Raw genomic sequence first — 18738 nt, 5'->3', positions numbered from 1 at the left:
TTGTTGTTGTTTTCCGCCGCAAGAAGCTGAGCAGTGCGGTGACGCCACGCGCCTTGATGACGCGCGGACGACTCCCCGTGTAGCCTCCACCGACTGTTTGGGGCCAGTGCTGTTAGCGAGCACCTATTAAGGCTTTGCACCTATTAAGGCTGGCACGGCACACGAAGGGGGGGGTAGCACCACCGCACACCGCGGCCTTTGTTCTCCCGGTGTTGATGCACACACACCGCGATTGGGGTAACTCGTTTAAGGCTGAGTCGACCTAGGGGAGAACCCAGGCACGTTTCAGAATCAGAATTATTTTTCAGACTCAGAATCTTTAGTTAGGCTGGTGGAATCCGACGAGCTATGAAGCTCTTCTCTTTTTTACAGATGTCCGCTAGCTCAGAGAGCTGTCACTGATATTGGCCGTGAGCGTAGGGCAGCGCGCTAACCACTGCGCCATCGCTCACAAGAACCACCACCGCCGTTCGCCACCAAGTGGCGGCGACATCACCACGGCGCTTGTGCCACGCTTGGTGCACTTCGATGCCACGTGAAGTATCGAGGCTCTCTGTCGGAAGGAGGGTACGGGGCAGACCCAGGTCCCATGGGTGAATTGTCATATTCGTGCGCGTATCTAAAGCTATATAATATACACGCAGCATGTATTTGATCGTTGTGATTATGGTGGTGGTAGTGGTGATGATGACTTCTCAAGCCATGTTTTATTCGAATCAAAGATGCCCCCCCCCCCCCTTAACTTTAATCAAAAGCGTTTCGCCAACAACTTTACCAGTGACCGCTTTTTAAAAGCCACACAGACACCGTCCAAACCTGTGACTAAATCACCAAGAATGTGCCCCATCTCGTTGCGTGTCGGGAGCTAATCAGACATGAGCCTGGACCGTGCTCGGATGGGTGACCACCGTGCAGTAGAGGGCAGTGCAGCAAAAAAAATCATTGTACCGTACTCCTATGCTCCCCGCCTTCACCCACTCACACTTGACCGGCGTGGTGAAGTATGGCGTTTGCCTCTTTTTTTACTACTTCTCGTATCTCCTCGACCTCACTCAAAGGGCAGCAATTTAAGATCTAAATTCCAAGGGATACCCAGTGGTCGTGAGTTCGTGAATGATTAAAAGGAGAAAATAGTCTTCATTATTTCCCAGAAAGGGTGCAAAGGCAGACCAGGTGAGCGACGTACATGTTGACACAGGGACGAGAGATTGTCATCGCATCCTTAAAAAGTGAACAGAAACTTGACTCACAGATCGCACTCTACCCTGAAGGTAAGTAAGCCGTGAAACATATTTGAAACATAAACATATTTGCCCTTTAAATAGCCAATTTGTATGCACATCCTCTTGGCTCTTTCGGTAAAGTCATGTAGAATGGAAAATAATATAATATTATGTTTTATTTTTATTATTTAAAAATTTCCATTCTACGTGACTTTAGCGAAAGAACCAAGAAGATGAGTCCCTGCAGTCACGAAAACTTTAAATAGAAATTGTATGCACATGTCACATATTGTGTACGTATATTTGTATGGTATGTTGAATTTGTTTCGCAGCGTACGTAGCCAGCCGTGCTAATCGCAGGTACCTCTGATCAAAGTACCCGAAAGGTGCCGGTTGATGTGGGATCTGAAAAGCGAAGCCGGGCTGTGAGCTGTCAGCTGATTTGGGGTTGATGTCAGCAGAGGGTAATGTATCAAAAGCCATAGTTGTCACTGTATTAAGCTCCAATGTCTATGCCGCCCTCACCTTCACCAACCTGCACTGACCAGCGTGGTGAAGTACGCTCAAACAATGCACATCCAACAATGGATTGTGTGTTGTATTTTGCGGAGACCACGTTGTATTTGATTGCCCGTTTCTCCGGACTACAGTATTCGAAAAAAAAAATCTGGACCGCGAACCACTGAGGATCATGTGAAGAGACCTGCTGTGGATCAGTACAATTCACTTTACACGACGCTATTTAAAATAAAATAAAAAGCTACATCAAGGTGTCAGTTTTGTTGCCAGAAAAAAGGGGAAAACCCCTATTAGTAAATAAAAGCTGTTCAGTTTTAATTTGTTTGAAAAATAAATAGGTTCGATGCAAAAGCAATATCGAATACCTCCTTCCAAAAACGTAGATTTTCCCTCCAAAATTTAAAGTAATAACATCCTATATATTATAACGAATACATTGAGGAAATAGTACATACGGTTGAAGACGAAATAATATACGTGTGATGGATATCATCAGTTAAAAATGTGTGCTCTCTGATAAAAAAAAAACACACCACGAAAATCAATAGAGTACTCAGGGTACCCACAACCTACTGTGGATCAATACGGCACATGCATAAGATGCGATAAATATGTTTTTAATAATATATTGTAAAATACCAGACTCATAAAAGAACACTAACACAACATTGCCACATATTTTTTCCAGACTGTGGGAAAGATGCGTATTATGAATTCTCTATTATGGATGATATTGGTTGCGAAAGCCTACGTGTTAAACGAAAAATATGCTTATTATTAATTCCATGGGTGATCTTCTGTAAATGCGTATGTGCATGTAACCATATTACCGCAGTAAACATTCGATAAGCAACAGCACAGGACATCAGAAACGTGGAAAATCATCCTACCTCGTAATCTGCTCATGATCGATTTCCACCCCAATCAGTACTAAACACCACCTTTACAGAGTCGTGTTAGTCAGGTACTTGAGCTAACCTTAAAGTAACACATACCATAAATCTTCATGACTTCCATAACCTTTGAATCTGCCTTCAGAACATGCTTAACATTTATAAAGTCAACATAAGCTCGAGCGTCTTGAATCTTGGGTGTACAGGGTCCTAAGTTGAACATATAAGGTGGTTAAATGAGAGTTGATTTACTAACTTTCCACGGGAGTCGAGACTTGACAATGACTTATATTGGACCAGCACCGTGACCGCCTGATGCACTATAATTACAAAGTTGATGCACAATTTTCCTCCTGGTGTTAGTTAACATGAAATATGTATTTATTGACTTAACTTCAACAGGTGAAAACTCGTTGAGTCAAACGAAGTCTCTTTTGCAATGGAAACAACGGTCACCACGTGGTCAACATTCAAACCTCTGCGGGCAGATGTAAGAGGTCTACATCAGGAGTTTCAGTTGCTCCCTCAGCCCGAAATCAGATCATCCAACACGGCACCGTAGGCAAAATCACATCCTCACAATCCAGCACATTTACCACTGTCACAAGATGTGTGTCATCGTGTTGTCTTAATTGTAACGCGGATGCAGAATCTCACAGAAGCTGCCAAGTTTAGTTGTTAATTGTTCTGCCTCCGATTCCTTCTCCATCGCACGTGTGGCTATGATCGTACTTGTAATCACGATCGTGGCTGTAATTGTGAATGGTAAGTCGACGTGCGAGTTACTGATGTTAGCGCGGGTAGTTTCGATTGTGGTGATAATTACGATTGATGTTATTGGCAAAGAAAATATGTGCGGAAAGTCCCCAATTTTTTTTGTCTTAAAATATATTATAATTTCTGTTCACGGAAGGGATAAAAGGGGCTTCCCCACAACTTGCACAGCACGAATTGTTACATTTTTGTTGTTGTCAAAAACACCCTGCGGTGATTCCGTTGGGATTTGCATTGCTGATTCATCCTAACTCGTGGTTTAACTGCAGGCATTAACAACGAGCATTACAATTCAAGATTATTGTCGGCCCATGTGTCCGTTCATTCCCAGGACAGTTCACACAAGCCCTGAAGCAGTCAGCTGCGAGCCGTACCACGCAGCTCACCCATAACGATACCCAGATCTGTACCAGTGTTTTGGGCCAGTTTGGCAATACGCTAATTTCACAACGGTGCTCATGTTATTAAAAAACAAACACAACACGTAAGTTTTACTGGTAGGAACCTCCTGGTTACACCAGCCCACAGGGGATTATTGTGTCCGTCGTGCTGGGAGGGGCTGGGTGGGGAGGGAGGGGCTGGGTGGGGAAGGGAGGGTGGGGGAGGGGCTGGGTAAGGAGGGGAGGGTGGGGAGGGGCTGAGTGGGGAAGGGAGGGTGGGGAGGGGCTGGGTGGGGAGGGTTGGGCTGGGTGGGGGGTGGGAGGGTTGGGGCTTGGTGGGAAGGGGCTGGTCACCCCGTGGTGCCCTTATTAAACTCAACGTTTAACCTACTCACGCCGGCTTGTGCCCGCCCTCACAGTCGGCCATATTTGCGGAATACACCACGCCGCCGTTGACCCTGGCCATTGACCGAGCAACCCAACGTTCCTACCAGCTCCCTCCGCAGGAATGTGTTATGGTCAGCCCGATTTTCACGATCGGCTAATAGCGCCATGCAGCTGAATGGTGTTGAAGTGTGCTCGTCCATTGACGCGCTTCATCAGATTGCTTGTGTTGCAGTCGAAACGTCGTGAGAATTGTTATTGTTTTATATTAATATTATTTTATTATTTCCCTTCTACGTGACTTTACCGAAAGAACCAAGAATATAATTGCTCTGTTAACGCACAGTAGATTAAGGCTCACGATGCATGCATCTAAGAGGGTGTGTAAGAATAGATGTTTTTCGATTCTTATATGCTCTACGCAATATGTTCACATGATCTCTGCCGCCGCTAGATCTGTCCACAAATGATAGCTCAACGAAGTGGCTTAACACGTGGAAATATATAGCAGCCACCAAATACTCAAAACGCACGTTGCTGATTCTAAATGTGGAGGGGAAAACCGGAGGAGCCGGAGAAAAATCCACGCGACCACGGGTAGAGAGAGAGAGACACCGCAAAACTCCGAATATACAGCAGCAGGCGTCATGGTCGGAATGGAACCCACAACCACCTGCATACCAGGCGAGGGAGTTAACATCTCCCAGCCACCGTGGCGACACCGTGCGATAATAAAATACCGCCAATAAAACAATCAACACGTGACACGTGAACCTGTGACGTGAAGGTCCCGCTGAGCAGCACTCCGCTCCTGCCCGTTCCGGGATGGGGGTGGGGGTGGGGGTGGGCCCCCCCCCCCGCCCGTGCACCTCATTTGAGACTCCGTGAGAATGGGGACCATCTCAAGTCGAGCTGCCGTTCTCTGTCTTTAAGATTGTCATATTCTTAGGTTTTTTCGGTAAAGTCAAGTAGGTAAAAAAAATAAAATTAATTAATTTTTAATTAAATTTTTTTATCTACATGACTTTACCGAAAAAAACCTAAGAATATGAATCCTTGCAGTCACGAAAGCTTCAAATCTAGAATTAAAGATTGTCGCTTAAATGCTCGATTCCTTGCGAGGGCGAGGCACGAAACGGGGTGCATGGTCTTACCGACTGGTCGATATGTGACCTTACTGGCCTCGAGCCACTGCACAACTCCATGTCGGTGGCACTTATTGTTACTTGTTAAATCTTTGTTCAAACTAATAATGATTGTAACACTACCAAACAGGGGTGTGAAGTGACGTAGGGATTTAGTGAGTGTGGGCAGATAAGGGGCGCTTTCAGAAACTACAAGGTAGAGAGCTACTGAAGGTTTTAGCAGTCCAACCCGTATACTGTTCAAGATCATATATCATAACATCATAGTTTAATGATGTTTGTACATGTGCAGCAATTTGTATCAATCCGCTACTGGATGAGTGCATCCCAAACTATTTCTGGGCATGTTTTTTTTTTACCATAATTTACCAAACCGGCCCATGCAGGTTTGGTGAGTCCAAGACTGGATCAGATATTCGCCGCTGGATGTCGGCTGTAGCCGGGAATCAAACGCAGACTGCTGGGATCTTAGCACGGTGCAATAGCACTGCTCAAAGAAAAGCCACGCCCTCACACAATGAAAAGGTGTGAGCGAGAGGAAGTATTTTGACTTGGCTTCAGCATCCCCAGAGGTAAGCACCGTCACTGACTCATCGCGGATGAGCAGTGTGTACCTGTACGTCTAGACATGTTTGTACATCCAGGAGTAGATTTGGGCTTCTTCCTCTCGTGCGGGCCGTCGGGGTTATTTGACCATACTTCTCCACGCTGGTCCAGTGTGGGTTTATTAAAATGGAGGGGGGGGGGGCACTTAGCTGTGGGAGCCGGTATCTTTGTTAGTTCACACTCACTATATTGTGCCCAACGATGTTCTCAAGAGTAAACACGTCTGTTAATCCTGTCTCATGCTGGTATCCTGTCATTTATACAACCGCGATGTTTAGTGACGTTAGGAAATGCCATGTGGGACGTGGTGGTTATTTGACCATACTTCACCAGGATGGCCTGTACTTTACTCGGGTCGTATGACACGTTTGTTTTTTGCATCACTGGAAACTGAATTTAAAAAAACTATTCAGTAACACGTTTGTCGCATATAGAAACGAACAGCAATAAACATTAACACGTGAACTGGGAACGATGGTGTAATCGTTACAACACTGGACGTGCAATCCAGAGGTCGCCGGTTCGATTCGATCTCCCGGTGCGGCAGTTGACACAATGGGGGGCAGGTTTTTTCAGTCAGCCGACTGGTGAGCCAGCCGTGTACGACGTGAACAGCACGGGTCGATCGGCAGGTCGCGTCTGGTGGGGTCAAATGTGGGTACGCCCACCTCTTCCAAGAGGTCTACTCCCTCTAGTGGATTCTTCCACCAGCAGTGCCAAGAGCAAGGGAATGCAGGGCTGCACCTTTAGCCTTTACATTATAAACGAGAAGATTGTGCTTAGGCCGCCGTGCGGTTTGTACATTCGTGCGTGCCAGTGCCCTTTTACTAAAATTCTGCTGTAAACGGTTACCGGTTTCTGACTTTCTGAATCGGTAATCGAGGTTGAAAGACGGTCGGGGAATGTACCTGGATTCACGTAGAAGCATATATGTACGATACAATGATGCACGTTACTGCCACTGTCTTCTGATCTAACAACCAAGCGTGCATGGTAGTCACCCATATTGAGGATCCACAGTAATATCCACTACGGCTTTGACGATTCGCCACCCACCCATCGCAATTCAACAAATTATCGTGATTCAGAGTCCACTCCAAAATCGAATATTTTTTTTTACATTGTGGCAAAAAGTAGCGGCCTCTAGCGGCTGCAGAAGTTACGAAAACCTACTGCGAACAGCATAATACGAATCCAAAAACATCGAATCTTACACACGCTATTAGACGCATGTGTCGTGAGTTTCAACAATCTACAGTTTATTAAGAGCAAATACCGGTTGGGTCAGAGCACGTGACTGACAATCAGATGCTTGCCAGCTTCTATCGCTGCTGGCGGTCGACCCAACCCATCATCCTGGGTCGATACAATATTTCCACTTTGGAGTGCGTGAATTATCCACAAGGTGTCCCACAAATATCGCTCCCGCCCACAGGAATGTGAAATTTCCTTTGGGGGTAAATAGGTGTCAACATATTATTGCCGTTCCACCTTCGAAAAGGGATAATCTGAGCAGACACAAGCTGGAAGCTCATTACTCCCACTATCAAATGTTAAAGTGACCAATGTGAACACATTATTGAGATAAAACCAAATAATCCCCATCGTGAAAATGTTTCCTCGCAAGTTTTAGTTTTTTAAAGATTGTAGGTAATTCATCATCTATACCATCTTGTCCTGGTTCCTGAAGGTCAGAATGTGCCCATGATAAGCTCAGTAGGCCAAAATCAAGCATGCAAGTGCTGTGACTGAAAGATAATTGAAGTTTTTTTCTCGTGGCGTTTCAGGTTTCAACCCACGACCCCTTGCCATTCGCCAATTGACATGATCTATACAATGTACCACGGCACCACCATCGAAGGTGCAAGGAACATCTTCGCCACGGGCTTCAGGCGATCACAACACGGCATGCTGGGTCCCGGTGTCTACGTGAGTCGTGACGTAAACAAGGCGAGATGTTACCCCCTGAACTGTCCTGCCGACCAAAGGGTCATCCTGAAGGTGAAGGTCAGGGTGGGCAAAGTGAAGAAGATCGACAGACAGGACCACCCGCTGCGTCTCACCTGGCACGACCACGGCTACAACACCGCCTGGATGCCCCCCAACTGCGGGGTCACGAACAGCGGCAGGGAGGAGGACTGCGTCTGGAATCCGGGCAGAGTGCAGCTCATTGGCGTGATGGAAGCGCCTCCTGGATTCTTCACGTCTTTTCCTGATGCCAGCAGTGAACAGAAATGTTCGCCCTCCTGATTACACGCGTGCAGTTTGAGAGCCAGTTCTGCGTGTTCGTTGGGTTTTTCTATCTCGATAATCAGATTCACTCCCTATGCAAAGGCGATCAGATCTTAGTAGTTTATTACACATTCTCGTCAGCACGATGCTCTTAACATCATTGAGACTGGGTGGGGGTTTGCGGATAATTTTACAGGTATATGTGTTTTTTTTAGAGTATCTCCTTTCGTCTCTTATGCTAATGTGTACGTATGGTTTTTGTATGTTGAACTTCTTTCGCACCGTACCTAACCAACCATGCTCATTGGAGGTGTGCGGGAAGGACATCAAAATATAGTCAACAAGAGGCACGGACTGAACATCCCTGCCAGCATGATGCTTCTGGCATTGTTCAGATTAGGTGTGGTTGTCAAGTAAACAAATAAATGGTTATACAAAAACTGCTGTTCCGATTTTCATTATTGCTTTTTAATGTATACTTTTCATTCAGCTTCTACTTTTTACAACTTGTATATAGTTAAAGTCACGTAGAAGGGAAATAATAAAATAATATAAATATAAAACAATAACAATTCTCACGACGTTTCGACTGCAACACAGGCAATCATCATCAGGTGTGAAATCCACAGCAAGAACATGTTCTTGAGAATTTGTATTGTTTTATATTTATATTATTGTATTATTTCCCTTCTACGTGACTTTACCGAAAGAACCAAGAATATGAATCCCTGCAGTCACGAAAGCTTCAAATCAAAATTTGTATATAGTTCTGCAAGCAATTCTCATGATCCATGTTTAGGCCAAGTTGTAGTTTCTTTTCTCGGCTTTTAGATGACGAAGATGTCGAATTGTCTCCTCCATAGTCAGGGCCTGCGACTCCAGCTTGCACGTCCATGCCACCTGATCTCTGTAACACTGGTCAACACACTTTTATGGCATAAGGTATTCCAACAGTTTTAAGGTTATTTTGGGGTGCTGATTCCAAATCTGGGATCAGTTTTTGTCTATCACATGAGGTTTTTGAGATATCAAATATTGCATTTTCAATAAAAACTGCAGAAGAAAAATATTAAATAAATGTGGATATCTGCATAAAATGATATTATAAACACACTATCCTAAAAATACAGCACTATATTTTAACACTAAAGCAGTCACTGACTCGCAACAACTTGCATCATAAGTGACAGAGTTAATTTCGGGTAAAATCAATGAAAATGGGGTATGCCGATAGCATAAAAATGATGTGATAGAGCAAATCTGAGATCAGATTTGGAATCAGCACCCTGAAATTAGTCTAAAACAGCTGCAAAAGTCCAGGCCAGAATTTTTTTTTTTTGTTGACCAGTGTAATGAAACATAATAAAGATCTGTGTATCCAGCACAATTTGTAACCCAGTGCTGTAGTTAATTCTCTAAACAGGGGAAGCTAATAGCAGGCAAATGATTGAGGCAACACTGTCTTTCTTTGTAACCAGGGGAAAAAAAATTTGAAAATGTATTTAACACACTAAAATATGTGCATTGCAAGTATATTCCGCAAAAACACCATCCATAAGAACTGCACTGTGCCCATATCGTCTTAAATATGTTTCCAGCCTGCACTAATTTTTGCATTTGACAAATATCATTGATTGTTTATAAGGTACTAAAATCACCTTTAATCTGTTTAATTTAAACTTTTCTGTAACTTAGTTTTGTCATTTGTGATGTCATCAATCTGGAGGTAATCTGCCAGAGATCATTTGCGCTGCAGGGAATTGTTTGCAATATTTTCAACTCCTCATGCGGTACAGTTGTTGTTTTTGTTCAGATTTTAGGGTGTTCTGCTTTTATCAAATATGACTCATCGTGGTCTCTTAAGTTCTCACCTGATTAAACAAAATAAACTTACATCTTGTGTTGTGGTTACTTTCCTCATCATTTACAGATTTGAATCTCTCAGCAACCTTCCGTTAGCCATTATCTCTGTGGAGGTTTGGACTGCGTCCCCAATGCAGTCACAGCAGCTGCATGAGTCACAGTCCTGAACCTCACCAATTTCCCCTCAGCAACAGGCGGAGGAGGGACAATGTCAACCCCGGTTGCAAGCAATTATGAAATTCACACTTGCAACCTCCATCAATAAGCCAAGGCCAGGCGATTGTGGGTTTAATGCGGTCCCAGGTGGACACCCACTACCGCAGTGGAAGGATGACAGGTGCATCTTGCAGATGACAAGCCCATAGCCAGTGGACTGATCAGCTCCACGGAAGGTTCTGGTGTCAAGGAAATGGGCCCGTATTCGCTGATTCGTCACTATATGGTCCAGCAGATGATCTTGATTGGACCTGGCATGCATCCATGATGTGCCGATGCGTCAATACCAGAAGAGTGTGTTGGTTATTACAAGCCCCATGGGCTGAATAGAAGTGGAGGAGCCTCCTACCGTTGTTATTAACCTGATCTGGCCAATATCTTACAATCACTCTGACCCAGGCTCGTGTGTGATGACCCACTCTGGCATTAAAGTCACCCAACATGATGACTCGATCCTGAGTGGCCACCTTACCTAGCACCTCCGACAGGAGGTCATAGAAGGCATTTGACTAATCGGTCCGATAAGCGAGACACCCCTCTACAACAAAGACAAAAGAAACACACCATCACACTTTCCTTTAGACAGTCGGTCTGGTCGTAGGTTAGGCTGTTGCTTTGGCGATTATTGTTATCGGTTTGGGTATTGTAAATTATCTTGCACTCCGCCAACGAAAGATCTACTTGCTCATACACCATACACTCACACAGATCCCACATTGTAGACTTAAAAGACTGTTGGGGCAAGTGCTGTTAGCCAGCCCCTATGAAGGCCGGCATGGCACACGAGGGGGTGAGTGGTCACCATCATGCCTAGCCGCATGTCTTCCTCGAAGAGATCTTTACACACCGCATCAGGTATGCACTTGAGGCCGAGTCGACCTAGGGGAGGCCTACAACCGGTTCAGATCATCGTCAGTGAGTGAGATTCGAACTCCTATCACCAGGTTCGTAGTGCAGTGCGTTAACCACTGATACGCCGTACACATACATATCGATTGAGGAAAAGTTATCTAACGCCATGTCCACGGGTAATTTTCTCAACCCAGATCTGCAGTTGCCCTTTGATTTCATGAACGATGGCAGATGTTGATACAGAGCAAAAACTATTATTTTACATTGCGGTGGTTGAGCCAGGAAAATTGCCATCAGGAGAAGCGGAGTGTTTCGCTGTGATGACGACGCCTTCGTAATGGTGAACCGGGCATGGACGCAGGTTGGCACCACCTCGATGAGGTTTGAATCCCAGAGAAGAGCGCTCCAGTGACGTAATGACGTTGGATAATTCACTAGGCACGCAGTGGGCTTTTCACATTGCAGTGGATGTATTAAGGACCGATATAAGTTGGCCTAACGGTGTCAACACAAATCGATCCATCAACTATTATCGATTTCTAATGTTAAGATATTTACATCAGTTGCGCGTGGAAGAGTTGATATTTGAATTCGGTTTGTCGGATTGCATGATTTCACATGGTCATCACAGCTGCTAGAGGCCGCTATATTCACAATAATGTAAACATTAACAATTATAAATATTTTTATCAAATCACGCCAATTCAGAATATCATCGATTGGTGGTGGTGGTGGTGGTGTTGGCGCAGAACGATATGGGACATTCTGATGATTTTGGTTCGAGGTGCATTCATGTGTAGTGTAATAGCGCCGGCTGGTGAACAGCGGCGACAACTATGGTGGACAGACAGCGCACACGCCGGTGAGGTTGAGCACGGTGTGCTGGCAGAGCGGAGGAACAAGGGCAAGGGTCAAGGGGGACCCCATCTGGAAGACCCTGGAACTTGCTCGTGAGTTCGAGAAGGGAGGCGTGGTCAGGGCGGAGCCAGGCCGCGCTGGGAGCATAAAAGGAGCCGAGAGCGGGAACTCGAGACTGCCGGTTCTGGGAGTGGACTCGTCTCGTCGTTGCTCAACGTCTCTGCTAGATATTGCGCTAAGAAAGACACTCAATTGATTTTGATAACGTTGAAGTGTTGTGTAAAACTAATTATTACTGGTCAAGACTAATTAGAGAATCTATTGAAATTGAGAGAAACAGAAATAACTTAAATCGCTCTGACAGCTACAGGCTTAGTGCGGCCTGGAAGGGTATTATTAAATAAATACAATTCCTTATAAGGGAAACAAATACCAATGAATAACAATTGAATGATTACCAATCTAGATAATTACAATACCCTCCCCCTCTTTGCCTCGAATCACTGCACCAGATTGAATTAAATGATGACGTCACCCTGCTGCTGCTCGATTTAAGACCGGAAGCAACAGGAGAGCTTCACCATTCTTGCCCGATGAAGCTGATTGTAATTACCAGCGAAACGTCGTACTACTCAAATTTTTAAATGCTGTTGATTCTCTCTTCAACACACCGGTGGGCTAAAGAAGTGAATTATTTTTTCCTTTGAAAAACGTGACACATTTTTACTGTTTGGCCGTGTCGGGTGGTGGAGGGTCACGGCACATTTATAAAGAACGCGATCTGACCCAAAAACCTATATTATGAAGAAAGATATTAGTTGGCTATCTCAGTCAGCGCCGTCAGTGTTAGACGCCTAGTGTTGTGTACAGGCTAAGATGAGCTCCTGTGGAGAGTGTGTGGACGAGACCGTAAAAGTTGTGTTAATAAAGAAGGTGCCTCCTACAAACTCTTGTCTCCGAATCATTGACACTGCACATGTAACAAAGCATAAACCGAGTGCACTGATTAGAAAATACGGAAGCATCTTTTGACTTTCGTAACACTTGCCTCTCTTCCTACTTATCTCTTCAGCCTCACTCAAAGGGCAGCAATTTAAGCTCTAAATTCCAGGAGGCTACGGTCATTGGTTCGTGAAAGATTAAAAACATAAAAAATCTTCATTATAACTAGATTCGAAGCTTTCGTGACTGCAGGAATTACTCTTTGGTTCTTTCGGTAAAGTCACGTATAAAATAAAATCAAACAACAATAGAATACGACGTTTCGATTGCAACACAAGCAACCATCATCAGATAAGAATGAATTCTTACCTGATGATGGTTGCTTGTGTCTACGTGACTTTACCGAAAAAAAACAAAGAATCTTCATTATTTCCCAGAAAGGGTGTAAAGGAAGACCAGGTGAGTGACGTACATGTTTACACAGGGGCAAGAGATTCTCATCGCAGCCTAAAAAAGCTCAAAGTGAACAGAAACTTGACTGAAGGTAAGTAAGCCGTGAAATATATTTGCCCTTTAAATAACCAATTTGTATGCACATGTCACATATTGTGTACGTATATTTGTAGGTATGTTGAATTTGATTCGCAGCGTACGTAGCCAGCCGTACTAATCGCAGGTACCTCTGATCAAAGCACCCGAAAGGTGCCGGTTGACGTGCTGTGAGCCTGGCTAGTGCTTGGACGGGCGACGAGCGTGCGACATCAGGTGCTGTCAGCTGCTTTGGGGTTGATGTCAATAGAGGGTAATGTATCAAAAGCCATAGTTGTCGCTGTATTAAGCTCCAATGTCTATGCCGCCCTCACCTTCACCATCCTGCACTGACCAGCGTGGTAAAGTACGCTCAAACAACCCACACACAAGCGCGGGGAGACCCACAATCAGAATCTTTCTTTATGCTTGTGGAATCCGATAAGCTATAAAGCTCTTTTTCGCAGATGTCCAGTAGGGGCGGATCAGAATTAGACAACAATATGAAAACACGATTGGTGTGCACAGTATAGGGAAGGTGTACAAATCACTTTTACAAACTACGCAAATAAAACACCATTTATTTTGCCAGGTAAATCCCAGTGAGCTATTAGCTTCTCTTTCAGAAGCGACCCGGCTACAAATGGTAGCTCTCGGGAGTGGCTTATCACGTGGAAATGTATCGCAGCAATATAACATTGGATTGATGAAATGTGTTTACCTGCATGTTGCATAACCACATGTTAAATGATTGCCCGTTTCTAATTACTACAGTTTGTTTTAAGAAAACAAAAGATCGGGACCACAGACGATCATGTGAAGGAACCTCACGGTGTCGATGTACAATTGACTTTACACGGCACTAATCTAGTATTGAAGCTTTCGTGACTGCAGAAATTATACTCATTGGTTTTTTTCGGTAAAGTCACGTATGTAGAAATAAAATAAATGTAAATAAATATAATTTAATTAAAATAAATCACGACGTTTCGAACGCAACACAAGCGCTATTTGTATGCACATGTCACGTATCATTGATGATTTTTATTAAATTTTATTTTATTTCTACCTACGTGACTTTTACCGAAAAAAGCAATGAGTTTACACGACACTTTGAAAAAAAAAATGGTGTTCAGTTTGAGTTTGCAAAATAAATAGGTTCGATGCAAAATCAAATGTGTACATCTCCTTCCACAAACGTTAGAAGGAGGTGTATTACTGGTAGGAACCTCCTCGTTACACCAGCCCACAGGGGATTATTGTGTCCGTCCGTCCGTTGTGCAGGGAGGGGCTGGGTGGGGAGGGTGGGGCTGGGTGGGGAGGGGCTGGATAGGGAGGGTGGTGAGGGGCTGGGTGGTGAGGGGCTGGGTGGGGAGGGTGGGGAGGGGCTGGGTGGGGAGGGTGGGGAGGGGCTGGTCACCCCGTGGTGCCCTTATAAAACTCAACGTTTAACCTACTCACGCCGGCTTGTGCCCGCCATTATCCTCACGGTCCTGCATTGACACAGCCAATCTCAATTCAGCAAATAATGATGAAAGAGACAAATACAGCAGAAGAACTGCTGAGGCAGGCCTACACCTTGACTTTACCGAACGAACCAAAGAGTATTAAATGTTGGATTAAGGAATTATATCTGCAGCCTGATCACCAAAGATTGTCAACAAAACCCTGAAATGTTTTTTGCAATTTGGGAAAATGCCACTCTGATCATTTAGAAGTATGTTTAACTGTCATGTAGCGAACATAACTCCAGGTGGCCTGGAAGGCAGGGTTCCGTGGGTCCATTGAAGAGATCCCAGACGGCGCTCCGTAATGCTCGCTTCGATGGGGCATTCAATAATGCAAAGGATTGCACTGCACCGTTCTACAATAGGGATGCCATTGGGTGCAAATTTTGAACTCTTATAAAAGCCACGCCCTCTCAGTGCTTCGTCTTGGCTGATTATAAAGGTGTGAGCGAGAGCAAGTACTTAGAATACAGCTTCCGCACCCCCGAGGTAAGGACCGTCACTCACTCCTCGCGAATGAGCAGTGTGTACCTGTACGTCTAGACATGTTTGTACATCCAGGAGTAGATTTGGGCTTCTTCCTCTCGTGCGGGCCGTCGGGGTTATTTGACCATACTTCTCCACGCTGGTCCAGTGTGGGTTTATTAAAACGGTATCTTTGTTAGTTCACGCTCACTATATTGTGCCCAACGATGTTCTCAAGAGTAAACACGTCTGTTAATCCTGTCTCATGCTGGTATCCTGTCATTTATACAACCGCGATGATTAGTGACGTTAGGAAATGCCATGTGGGACGTGGTGGTTGTTTGACCATACTTCACCAGGATGGCCTGTACTTTACTTGGGTTGTATAATACGTGTTTTTTTTGCATTACTGGAAACTGAATAAAAAAAATTCGGTAACACGTTTGTCGCATATAGAAACGAACAGCAATTAAGCTCAACATGTTATCTGGGAACGATGGTGTAATCGCTACAACACTGGACGTGCAATCCAGAGGTCACCGGTTCGATTCGATCTCCCGGTGCGACAGTTGACACAATGGGGCACAGGTTTCTTCAGTCAGCCGACTCTGGTGAGCCAGCCGTGTACGATGTGAACAGCACGGGTCGATCGGCAGGTCGCGTCTGGTGGGGTAAAATGTGGGTACACCCACTTCTTCCAAGACGTCTCGTCAGCGTTGAAGAGCTCCCTCTAGTGAACTCTTCCGCCAGCAGTGCCATGAGCAAGCGCATTTCAGCGTCACCCATGTTTAGTACTAAATACGGGTGGCTCTGACGATTCGCCACCCATCGCAATTCAACGAATTTTCTTGATTCAGAGTCAACTCCAGAATTGATTTTTGTTCCATTGTGGCAAAAGTAGTGACCTCTAGCGGCCGCAGAGATCACGTTAAACCCATTGCGAACAGCATATAAGAATCGAAAAACATTCTTACACACGCTATTAGATGCATGCATCGTGAGCCTTAAGAATATACTATTTCATAATCAACGATTTTTGGGTTTAGATCGCGTTATTTATAAATGTGTCGTAACCCTCCACCACCCGACACGGCCAATCAGTAAAAAAAAAAGTGTCACGTTGACAAAAGACAAATAGTTCACTGCTTTAGCCCACCGGTGTGTTGAAGCGTGAAACCACAACATTTACAATTTGAGTACGACGTTTCGCTGGTAATTGCATCCAGCATCATCGGGCAATTCGCCAGAATGGCGAAACGTCGTACTCAAATTGTAAATGTTGTGGTTTCACGCTTCAACACACCGGTGGGCTAAAGCAGTGAACTATTTGTCTTTTGTCAACGTGACACTTTTTTTTTACTGATTGGCCGTGTCGGGTGGTGGAGGGTTACGACACATTTATAAATAACGCGATCTAAACCCAAAAATCGTTGATTATGAACAATATTGGTCGCGAAAGCCTACGTGTTAAACCGAATATACTATTTGTTAACACAACAATAACCGGTTGGGTCAGAGCACGTTGCCGACCATCAGTAGGTTGCTCGCTCATATCGCTGCTGGCAGTCGACTTCTACCCATCAACCTGGGTCGATAAAATAAATACCACTTTGGAGCGAGTGAATTATCCACAGGGTGTGTGACATATATGGCTCCCACCCACGGAAATGTGTAATTTCAATTGGGGGTGTAATCAGATTACGGGCAGTCCTCAATTTACGAACGGGTTCCGTTCCTTGGGGCCGCTCGCAAGTCGGAACAGAATAATGCACTGTATTTAATTGCACATACGTCAAGTGTTATAAAATGTGTTTCGGTTCAACAAAAAAGGGAAGCCTTGATAAACTCATAAATAAGAAATGTTGTAGATTTGCATGTAATACTGTATAGAGTAGAATCGGTTTTGGCACTTACCTCGAGTGCCGATGCTGGCTTGCTTGTTGTAAGGGGCGCAATGAGTCACCACAATTGCGCGCACACACACACGTGGCCACGTACACACACAGACAGACAACAACGACAACGATCCCTCGTGTAGCCTTTCACAGGCTGTTGGGGCAAGTGCTGTTAGCGAGCGTCGCCTATGAAGGTCGGCACGGCACACGAGAGGGTGGGTGGCTCGTACCACGGCCGGTTGCCTTTAACTCCCCAGTGGCGATGTTCACACACCGACCTAGGGGAGGCCCAGAACTGCTTTCAGATAATCGTCACTGGTGTTGGTCGTCAGCTGGAATCGAAATATGGTCGCCGTGTTGGTAGCCTATTGCACTACTGCTCGCTACAAACACGCACACACACAAACCCTCACTCCCAGCGTGACTTATTACATCTCGTGGAGGATCACTTCGCTGAACAAAATAGTTCCGTGGGTCAGTCAGTTTTTTTATGTTTGAAATTCATAATCAATATCATCTTGTTCTAGTTCATTAAGGTCAGAATGAGCCTTTTTTTAGCTCAGTAGGCCAAACTCACAAATGCAAGGGCTGTAACTGAAAGACAATTGAAGTTTCTCTCGTGGTGTTTCAGGTTTCAACTCACAACCCCTTGGCAATAGCCAATTGACATGATCTTTACAATGTACCACGGCACCACCATAGATGGTGCAAGGAACATCTTCGCCAAGGGCTTCCGTCGATCAGAAGACGGCATGCTGGGTCCCGGTGTCTACGTGAGTCGTGACATAAACAAGGCCAGATGTTACCCCCTGAACTGTCCTGCCGACCAGAGGGTCATCCTGAAGGTGAAGGTCAGGGTGGGCAAAGTGAAGAAGATCGACAGCCAGGACCACCCCCTGCGTCTCACCTGGCACGACCACGGCTACAACACCGCCTGGGTGCCCCCCAACTGCGGGATGGTGAACAGCGGCAGGGAGGAGGACTGCGTCTGGAATCCGAGGAGAGTGCAGCTCATTGGCGTGGCGGAAGCGCCTCCTGGATTCTACAAGCCTGTTTCTGATTCAAGCAGTGAAGACTGATATTTGTCATCTTGATTACTAAGGCAGTAGAGAGAGTAGGTGGATGCACTTTACACGTGTGCAGTTTGAGAGTCAGTTCCTCGTGTTCGTTGAGGTTTTTTTTGCCCGATACGGTCTGGTTTACTCATGAAAAAACAATCAAAGATAAGTACTTCCTAGACATTCTTACAAGCGTGATGCCCCTCGCATTGTTGAGACTGTGTAGGGTTTTCGAGTAATTTCCTGGTATATGTGGGTGTCTTTTAGATAACCGCCTTGTTTCTTCATCATGGGACCTCCTTTGCCAGTACCAAAATATACTAATAGGGTTTTCCCCTTTTTTTCTGGCAACAAAACTGACACCTTTTGCAAGGAATCATGCTTACATTAACCACAA

General features: G+C 45.1%; 1 protein-coding gene across 1 annotated transcript; it reads left to right on the top strand.

Moving 5' to 3' along the window:
• Positions 1–7748: 7748 nt before the first annotated feature.
• On the top strand, positions 7749–18362 carry LOC144937527 (uncharacterized). Its single transcript, XM_078864770.1, has 2 exons — positions 7749–8158; positions 17954–18362. The coding sequence occupies exons 1-2, from the start codon at positions 7749–7751 to the stop codon at positions 18360–18362; spliced, it is 819 nt and encodes a 272-aa protein (XP_078720896.1).
• The last annotated feature ends 376 nt before the right edge of the window (positions 18363–18738 follow it).

The sequence above is a fragment of the Lampetra fluviatilis genome, chromosome 19, assembly GCF_964198595.1.
Source record: "Lampetra fluviatilis chromosome 19, kcLamFluv1.1, whole genome shotgun sequence".
NCBI lineage: Eukaryota > Metazoa > Chordata > Hyperoartia > Petromyzontiformes > Petromyzontidae > Lampetra > Lampetra fluviatilis.
The sequence above is the reverse complement of the archived record's forward strand: the minus strand, read 5'-3'. Positions and strand labels throughout refer to the sequence as shown.

What these genes read in the sequence shown, in the direction of transcription:
- LOC144937527 (XM_078864770.1), top strand. Translation starts at nt 7,749, where the DNA reads ATGATCTATACAATGTACCACGGCACCACCATCGAAGGTGCAAGGAAC. An exon ending in GATGCCAGCAGTGAACAGAA is followed by an intron (nt 8,159 to 17,953) that starts ATGTTCGCCCTC and finishes GCCAATTGACAT; the next exon opens with GATCTTTACAATGTACCACG.